We start from the raw sequence: 10613 nt of genomic DNA on the forward strand, positions 1-10613 counted from the left end.
CATTTGATATTTCGAAGACGGATATTCAGATGAGGGGGAGTATTATACGCGTTGCACTCTTTTTCCCTTCACTGAGTTTTTATCCCAGTGGGTTTTTCTTGGTAAGGTTTTTAATGAGGAAGCAAAAACTATATCTGCGTATAATAACTTGTGAATATCGAAGGGGGAATATTATAAATATTTTATTAATGTATGGATATTTACTTCCTTATCTATGTCTTGGCATATTCTCTAAAACATTCTATTGGAGCCTATAACTACAAGGCTATATTGTAACCCTAATGTATGATTAATATAATTATCTCTTATCCTCTCTCAATTCTTCTCTCCATATTATAACATTTATATCTTGTTTTTCATTTTTTTGAAATTTTATGATACACTCTTAAAATCCGTATTATTTTATAAAATGATACATGGCCTTAATAATTATATTATACTATTATTTCTTTATCTTTTAAAATGTCTTTAATAACATTTTACAACAATTACTTTTACATCAATAATCTATAGCACTCGACGCCATCTCTACCACCAATCGTCGTCCCCCATCAACACCACGACATTACGCGAGTATCGTGCTAGTATAGATTTATTGTCATTCATATATCTCCGACCTTATACACATTATAAGGTTATGTTTTCCACAACGATAAGTAAACAACGATTTAGTGATGCTCAATGGTTGAAAAATTATCCCCATTTCAAGAGGTTTTGTGTTCAAGCTTTGGGGGACATAGGAAATCCTTTTATGAGGATTTGACTTGGTATACTCAAGTTCAGGTCGGAAGGTTTACCCCTATTTAATCGCCGTGCCTTCGGCCGGATTAGCAGGTGGTTTTCCTCATCGGATTTTTGAAATAGACATTTCTACTTCGAGAGAGCTCTCTAGCATAGATCTATTTAAGACAACGTATGTTAGACTTCCCATTGTCGAATCGAGACACAAAGTTTCTAGCGAAATTCACTCATAAAAAACGCAGCCCGTATCCCAACCATTATTTTTTGATATTTCGACCACAACTACTATTTGCAGCGATAGTCGCTGCAAATAGTGTGGGCCCCCTGTGTGTATTGGCAAATCTGACAAAGTAACAACGCTGCAAATAGTTGGGTATGGATAAAACAAAACTATTTATTGTGATTGAATTTCCAAAAGTGTGGTACGATAATTAAAATTCTTTGTTATACCCATTAATGAAAGCGCAAATTCCAATCTCATCTCCCTCACTAAAATTTTGTGCAGTTGAGTTATTCAACCATTAAAATATCCTCTTCCTTTTTTTATCTAGCCCAGTTTTCTTTTCTTTAACGGCAAAGCCCGCCCCGTCAATTGAACCCACCTCCGTCGGTTACCTACCGCCTGTCGTTTTAACTCGATAATCAAAAAACCGGTCATCATAGAAAGAAACTCTCAACCCCCTTTTCACTCTCATATATATATATAGAGTACCTTTTAAGTATTTATTTGTGTATCTAGTTTCATTTCAATTTTATTTTTGAGACAAAAACGCAAACATCATGTCTTCATTTTCTGTACGTTATCGCAGTGAAATTGGAGATGCAATACGTAGATCCTGCTTGAACGATTTGAATATCCCATTTGAAGAAATATTATCAGCTACCGACAACTTTGCTGCTGAGAACCTCATCGAACTAGGCTCTTCTAAGTTTTGCAGGGGAAAACTCTTGCAATCCGAAAAAATAATCGATATTCTAGTAGGGGAGATTCATGAAGAGGATATGATGATGTTATTCTTGCTTCAACATGAAAATATCAGCACCATCTTATATTGTACTACTAATAATGATTACAGGAATATATTGTTCATAAAGAAAATTGAGGTCAATGGAAGCCTGGCTGAAAATCTATCAGCTGGGTCAACTCTTTCATGGACGCAAAGACTGAGCATATGTATTGGCGTTGCAAAAGCATTGAAATATATCCATTCTTCTGACTTCCTGGTACCGGGTTATCATGTCATACATGGCAACATCAAGAGCTCCGAAATTTTACTTGATGACAACTGGCAACCCAAGTTGCAAGGTTTCGAATCTGCCATAGTAGCTGAAAGAAATACTGTTCATGTTACTAGTACATATAAGGGCACGCTACAATATATGGACCCAACATATGAAAAAACTGGAGCGTTGACTGACAAGTCAGACGTGTTTTCCTTTGGAGTTGTTTTATTTGAAGTCTTGTTTGGGAGAGAAACAACAGCCACTCCAACCGAGGCGCAACAAGATGATTGGAACTTTGCTGAATTCGCCAGATTACATTGGAAGAATAAAACGCTGAAGAAAATGATAGACCCCAATATGTGGAATAATATGGACTCGAAATCAGTTGAAATCTTCTCAAATGTAGCATATGCTTGCTTGACAGAGCAACGAGAAAAACGCCCAAATATGGATCAGGTTGTTAGGGAACTTGAGGAATCCTTTAGACTTCAAAAGAATCATGTAAGATCTTCGATCACTGGCTTATTCCCTTCGTTTTCTAAATTTCATCTTTCTAATTGATCATCACAACTATACTTAATACATAATTAATCTGGATTTTAATTATTTGAATGGATGTTATATTATAGGAAAACTCATCAATGGTTTCAAAAACATCATGCAGTCACTTACAGGTAATTAATTATTCTTATTTTGATTGATAGGGATCATGGTGTATTTTTGGTTTGATATTGTGAATTACTATTACTATATATTGGTATGGATTTCTCAATGAGACTACTGTAGTCCTGTTCTACGATGCACCGAAACTCCAAACAGGCAAGCGTATCCATTTCGGAAACTTCATAGGGACGGGAACTCGTACGAAACGTTTCCTTGAAGTTTCTATATATACCGAAACGCTTCTGTGAAGATTTCACACCGTATCTAATTAATATATAGCGCTTCAGTGAGCTTTTTCTATTCCAAAAACGACTCTCTCTTGCGACTATGCATGCCCCCAAACACAAACCAAATACATTATACAATTGAGATCACCATTAGGCTTTTTCTATTCCGAAATTGATTAGTAAAAATTTAATCCGTAATTACAGGTCACCATCAAGCATATATTACAAAATTATATATATATAATTATACATACTCTCTCAAGTCTCAAGTCTCTCTCTCTATATAAAATCAGTATATTTTTATTATTTTTTAGTTTTTTATTGCCGTATATTTGTTGTATCTGTATCCTAAATTTTTTAGTTTTGTTGTTCTCTGTTCCCGTATCGTTTTCGTGCCTTTTTTCCGTATCCGTTTCAGTGCTACATAGTTCCTGTTGGTAACTTTATCTTCTCAAATACATCTTTTAATTGGGTTACTATATGGGGATGTTAGGATAGCAATAGATCACGTTTTTCATAATTAATTGGATTGGGAATGGGAAATTGGAAATCCACTAAAATAGAAATCATCCGATTTTTGTTTTTAATGAACTATTTATATTTATAATCTTAATCTTGTCTTAATATATATAAAAGGCAACTGATCTAACCTCAATTAACCAATTAAAACTCTTAATTTTTTAAAATTATCAAATTCAACATGTGACTTAATTCAATACATTAAAATTAAGTTGTGTTATTTAATACTCGTACTAATACTAAATGTTGATCGAAAAAAACAAAACAAATCTCTAGATAAATACAAGTATAATTATAGGATAAATACAACTATAAATTCAATATGCCGATAAAAAAAACAAAAGAAATCTCTAGATAAATACAACTATAATTCTAGATATATACATCTGTAATTTTTGTTATTTTAAAAAGCAATTGTCGACCTTAATCTTTATTTTTTTTTTTTAAATACCCCATCTCTAAACAAATATAACTACAAAACAAGTGTATGATGCCTATTAAATATTAAAAAAAAAGAACCAAATCTATATAAATACAACAATTTATATATCTTTATACAAAGTACAACTGAATTAATATCCAATTACAATTCTTAATTTTTCTAATTTAATTAATTTAACACATGTCATTAATACAATTTACACTTTTTGTTTTACATAATCAACTTACACTTTTAAACGTATTTTTTAAAATACAATTTTTATTAAAATAAAATAAGTAAAATATAAAACTTATATTTATCCCAAATATCCAACTAATTATACAATAAAAAAATATCTTTTTAATAAATAAAAAAATAACTTTGATTACAATTAGTCTTCATCTAACTATAATCATAACTTATCGACTATATACATATAAGATAATACATCAAACAAATAATAAGTATATAACCCAAAACTTTCATGAAAAACATATATATATAAGATAATACATCAAACAAATAATAAGTATATAACCCAAAACTTTCATGAAAAACAAACACAAACAAAATCTACAACAAGTTTATTTAAGTGTATTGTTAAGATTACTATTACAATAGCAAGCCTTCAGACAGATTAACAAGTTAAATGTTTTCGTCAATGTTCAAGTATTATATTTTGTTACTTTGATTTACATTACATTATTTATATTTAAATTTATCGGTTTGTTTTCATAAATTTGATTACATTCTTTATATTTAAATTTACTGGTTTGTTCTTTCACAAGTTTTATTGGACTACATACAATCAATTTATCTTTAATACTCATAAACAATCCATGAATTTGACACTGGTCTAGATCTTATATACTGAAAGAAAAATGACATAACTTTAATTGACCAATCAAACTCTTCAATTTCTCAAAATTAATTAAATCAACAATGTCTGGATTAATTTACACCTTCCATCACCAATTTACACTTTAACCTAATTTAAAAATAATTAATACTTTATTGTATAATATCTAACTAATAACAAAATATAGCTAAAAGTTAGAGAGGTTACAACATTTGATTTAATACGAATTAATATTTATAGCAATATTTTATTTTATATTATTAATTGTAATCAAACTAACTGTATTAGTAATTATAATCAGACTATAATTATGATAATTATTATTATTATTACTAATTGGAATCAAATTATACTTGAAATATAAATTCTTCTTATATAAACCAAATCCTACAAATAAATTCAAAACACACGAAATCATTGAAATCTACACGAAGCAGCTGCTACTTTTATTGTTTTAACTAGCATGCTAACGAAAGTAAAATATTTTTTTTTGCAAGACATCAAAATTAAAATATTGCTTATTTGAAGAGTTTTTATAAATAAACTCTATTACACCATCCAACCTTGATATGATTTAGCGTTCAATATTTATATTAAATATTTCAATTTCTTTTTAAATATATTTCTACATTTAACGTATAAGTATTTCTTTTTTGTTTCATATACTAATTTTTATATTGATAATGTTGTAAAACCCGTGTATCTGACACAGGTTTAAATTCTAGTTTATTTTTATTATATACAATAAAAACAAACTTAACTCATAATTGGAAAATTTTGAACCTTAAATGAAGTTTAGTTTTTTTAATTAAAGTTATTACACATGTACTTTTGTTGATTTTTTAAAAATTAATTTTAATTTAATAAATTATTAATTATAGAAAATATTTATTGCATTTTACAGTTATAGAAATTAATTACTACGATAATATAACTATAGAAAATAATCTATAGAATTTAATTTTTTATTTTTTATAATCACTTTTTTGTTTTTTTTTTATTTTAAAGATTAATGGTAATTATATATAAAAAGTAACTTTTACATTTTATCATTATAGAAATAATTATTTTAATAATATAATGATGAAAACTAATTTTTAAATTTTCTATACTGTTTTCATAATCACTTATTTTATTTTGTTTTCTTTATCACTTTTCTTTTGTTGTTTTATAATGTGTTGTGTTATCAAATAATGGATTTTAGTTATATAAAATTTTTATCATATAACGTAATAAATATTGGTTATAAATATTTAGTTTTATACTAGATTTTAGACTTGTATCAAATACACAAGTTTACATTGTGATATAAATTAGATTATTATCAAAGTTTAACTATATGCAAGCTAAAAAGTCTTATTAACTTAAAAGAAAAATAGCCAAAAAATAATCCAAAAAGATGTTAATAACGTAATTAAAAGTAAAGATAGATGTTTCATCCAAAAAGTTGAGCTTACATGCATGTTTAACTAGCAGGATCATTGAGTGCGTTGATTTTACTTGAAAATTTGAGATTAATAGAAACACTCATTCTAAGTAGATGTCTAAACTTCGGGATTAATGAATAATGAATTGAGCGATATCTCTTTTTGTCCTTTTAATTAATAAATTTACAGTCAACTTATAAGATAAATACATGTGATAAATAATATATTAATGGAAGTGGATTACTTGTTCATCTACCAATACTTCAAAAAAAGGATAATAGTACAATTACTTTTAAAATCTTAATATATGTACATTAGATTTTATTTGTTTTTTAGTAATTAATTTTATATTTATATGATAGAATGTATAATTAAGATATATAATAGCTATTATTCCATTGACTATATATTGGTTATTATTTTATTAGATATATATTAGTTATTATTCATATGAGGTGATAAGTCATAAGAGGTGATAAGTCATAGAGGTGATATGGTGGAGGTGAGATGGTGGAGGTGATAGGTCATAGGAGGTGATAAGTCATATATTGTGATAACCAAATGCCTTAGTCTTACGGGTTCCGTATTCGGATTTAAAAATTCATCGAAAGTATATCAAATGACATCTCTAATGAAAGAGCATGAAATATTAAAAACACCAATACAATTTTTATAATTTATCGATATACGGTTTTTGAGATAAAAGATTTTCAATAAAGAGGAATAAATTGATTTATGGAGGAGATATAAAAAAAATGAGTAGTTGAGATTTGAAGAGAGTAAAAAAATTTAGTGGTTGGGATTTAAGGTATTATAAGTGTATTATGTAGACATGCTTAAATTTGTAAATAAAGAAAAGTAGTAATTTAGGTAGTTCAAATCATCTTTTGAGATTTTAAAAAAGGGCAAAATGTTTTATAAGATAGTATAAATATAGATTAATGGTTAAAAAGTATAAATTTATGATTGAATACAAAAAAAATATAGATTAAAATAATTATAAATTAAGAATTTAGTGAGGGTAAAAACTTATTGATAGAAAAAAAAATGTAATCTAGTGAGATTTTTTCTACAAACATTAATATAAATATTAATATATTTAGATAATGATTACAAGGATTTTTATTTTATAATTAAATTAATAATAAAATCATTAATTTTCAATTTGATAAAATCGAGAGCTAAGATTGATTAATAATAAATTAGGTCAGTTCTCTTTTAGTATATATAAAGATCTTTAGTATCTTATGATATTTAAATAAAAAATATTACCGATATTTACAAGGTGATCAGTGATAACAAAAAAACATAGTAAAAAATGACAACATCACCATTATTAAATATCATTTTTCTATGTTTGTTAAATTATGATGTTATAAAAAGTTAACATTCGCTAATTATCTATTTATTAACAAACTAAAACAGTGGCACCATCTTGGACCAACAAGTGTACTTTTAGTCAAATAGATTTAAAAATAAAATATAAAAATGATCGAAAGTTATATTATTACTACTATTACTAATACCAGTGTGTGATACACGGATTGACTAATACTATTTAAATTTATATTTCATTATATTATATCAAAGTTCATATAACATGTTTGATGCATAAACCATAAAATGCAGTTTAAATATTTATAAACCATAAATTTAAAAATTAAAACATTTAATTAGAAGAAAGAATCCTAGTTTAAATAGGATAGAAGAGATTAAAAAAATATATTAAATATGTATTTTTTTTAATGAATATAACTAAAAAGACACTTGTCGCATTAATATAGTGCCATGTGTCGATCAAAGAAAAATACAATCCTATTTTAGTTTATCGGTAGATTATCAAAATATTATATCATAATTATATTAAATTAAGATTGTTACATATCTAATGATAAAGTATATTTTAATTAAAAAATAGATTAGAAAGATAAACTTTATAATTTGATCAAATATGAATTCTAACGAAATTACTTAAATTAAAAAATAGATTAGAAAGATACGCTTCATAATTTGATCCATAATTAATAAGGAATCTAATGAAAAGTAATTATAATATTGGATGTCTTAGTTTAAATAATAAATTTGTTAACTTATAAGAATTCTAGTTTAAATCGGACAGGAGAAAATTTTTATTAAATAGGTAGTTTTTTAAAAAATATAACTAAAAAGACACTTGTGACGTTAACATAGCGCCATGCGCGGATGCAACCCTTTACCAGGGTGGGGAATGGACCACCCTCAAAGCTTGTCCATTAGTGTTAAAATAATTCCATTTTCAATATGCCCTTTGCCGAAATAGCCTTTTTGATGAAAGAAAAAAGTTGCAGACTTGCTGGTGGTCTTGGACTCTTGGTACAGAAGATAACATTTTTGTGTACTTCTTGTTTATCACTCATCGTTGCTTAAATCTCTAACTCAAATTTACGTCCTTATTTCATAAACAACAATCCAGCTTAACTAAACCTCCCAAAGTCCTTGGTTACTAATTATGTTTTTATAACTTATTGCAAATAATAGTTAGAAATTAATGTAAAAAATATAATTGTAAGACATCAACTTCCATAATCAATAGTGATTCATATAACAATAATATTAATATTAATGAGATCATAAACATCAAAATCCTATTGAAAAAAGTAATTATGTTGTGAAAAACTATATGTAATTTGGTATGTCGTACGTTTTAATATAATGTTTATCTTCTCAAGTTATTTGCTGAACTTTTTACATAATACAATCATCGTGAGCACGTGTCGGCTAGTTTAATTATAGTAAGGAGTTGTTTGTCTAAAAGTCACATGGGACACATATTTTTCATGGGACACATATTTTTCATGTCACTCAGACCATCAAAAAGGTCACGACCGACCTTGTTATTTTGGTGTCGATTTTTTAAAAAACATTTGTGCCCCCTTTCATTCGGATTCCTGGATCCGCTATTGGTGCTATGTGTCAATTAAAGAAGGCAACAATCTTGTTTTAGTTTATTGGTAAATAACTATGATTAATATAATATATAATAATTATTATTATAATAAAAAATATTATTATATGTTTCCAGTTTCGTTATTATTATCTACATCTACATGAGACATACATACATTAGAAAGAACCTTTCTTCCATAGCATACGTTTCCTGTTTTTCTTAATTATTGTTCTCCAAGTCTTTCTTTTCCATATTTTGATCAACCAATCCATATATATACTCTTAAAGATTTACAGCTTTTCAATCATTTTCGAATATTACAGCTTTCTATGGTTTCCTAAAACACAAATAATGGAGCAATAATTTTTTGATCAATTTCAAAAATCACTTTTAAGGATTTCAAAGAAATAAATAATCGTACACATATTGTTAAGTAAACGTAGAATACATTCTTGCTTATTATTATTAGTATAGTGCAGTAAAATATATATATATATACTAGGTATTTTACCCCGCGCGATGCGCGGCTAGTTAAAAAAGTTATTTTATGCATTAGTAAATAGTTAATCTACAGGTTTATCTTATGGAAATCAATTATGTTATAGTTCATGCCTTCATGGTTAAATCCTGGAACATTCTGATCACCTTTTATCTATTTTGACATCACAATCGATATCACAGTCATTTAACCTACTTTGGTGATTACACACCCTTAATAATCCTAAATACAATTAAGAAATAAGGTATTTTATCTCCGTTAATCCAAAACCCATTTGTAAAACTCAAGTAACTATTGCTATTATCATTATATTATAGACTTTGTTTTGTGGTTAGAATAGCAACCAATTTGATTACTTTATTTTATGTGTTTCCGCCAAGAGAACGAAGGAGAGAAACAACACAATTGTGTTGGACGACTTTTTATTCTTAATTTAATATGAGTTTTGATTTTATTTTTTTTATATCTTATGTATATAGTTTTGATTTAATATTTTTATATTATATTTAATAAAATAAATTATATTGGTTTGAGAAGAAGTATTATAAGATAAATATTATGAAAATGTATGGAGATGCCAAATAGGATAAAATCCTATGTGGTAATTTAAAATTGATGTATTATCACAAACTTAATTAATAAACATATTCATGAGTATTAAATTAGAAACCATATAAAGATGGTATACATGTATAACATACCAATACTAATAGGTGAAGCCTAATTGGGGTTTCTACGGTTGAGTTAAAGGATGATGATGTTCGTGGATCTATACAACACAATGGTTGCCCGCTTTGACTACCACTAAGTGTACAGTCTGTAAAACCATGGACGGTTTGCTTTCAATTTTCGGTAAATTGCTTATAATATATTAAACGTTTGATTTAAGGTGATGAATAAATGACCATAACTCATGGGTCTTTGAATGGTTGTGCCAAAAATTATATACACATTATATGTTTTAAGCAAATATTATCAAATAAGGATATTCATGAATTTTACGTTGCATATAGCATATATGTGAATGATCATAATCCATAAATAGTTTGTCAAATATGTTTACCAAATTTAGATCTAGTAGATCTAAATTTTCATAGAAAGGGTGCT

At 27.0% G+C, this 10613-nt stretch overlaps 1 protein-coding gene across 1 annotated transcript; it reads left to right on the forward strand.

Moving 5' to 3' along the window:
* Positions 1-1442: 1442 nt before the first annotated feature.
* LOC122594668 (probable receptor-like protein kinase At2g23200) lies at positions 1443-2899 on the forward strand. The gene is made up of 2 exons (XM_043767096.1): positions 1443-2466; positions 2595-2899. Exons 1-2 carry the CDS (start codon positions 1522-1524, stop codon positions 2664-2666), a joined length of 1017 nt encoding a protein of 338 aa, XP_043623031.1. The 5' UTR covers positions 1443-1521; the 3' UTR covers positions 2667-2899.
* The last annotated feature ends 7714 nt before the right edge of the window (positions 2900-10613 follow it).

Source organism: Erigeron canadensis, chromosome 3 (genome assembly GCF_010389155.1).
Source record: "Erigeron canadensis isolate Cc75 chromosome 3, C_canadensis_v1, whole genome shotgun sequence".
Classification (NCBI taxonomy): Eukaryota; Viridiplantae; Streptophyta; class Magnoliopsida; order Asterales; family Asteraceae; genus Erigeron; species Erigeron canadensis.

Excerpts from the sequence above, each read along its gene's own strand:
- LOC122594668 (XM_043767096.1), top strand. The coding sequence starts at position 1,522 with ATGTCTTCATTTTCTGTACGTTATCGCAGTGAAATTGGAGATGCAATA. Across the intron at positions 2,467-2,594 it reads TTAGACTTCAAAAGAATCAT|GAAAACTCATCAATGGTTTC; the intron begins GTAAGATCTTCG and ends GTTATATTATAG.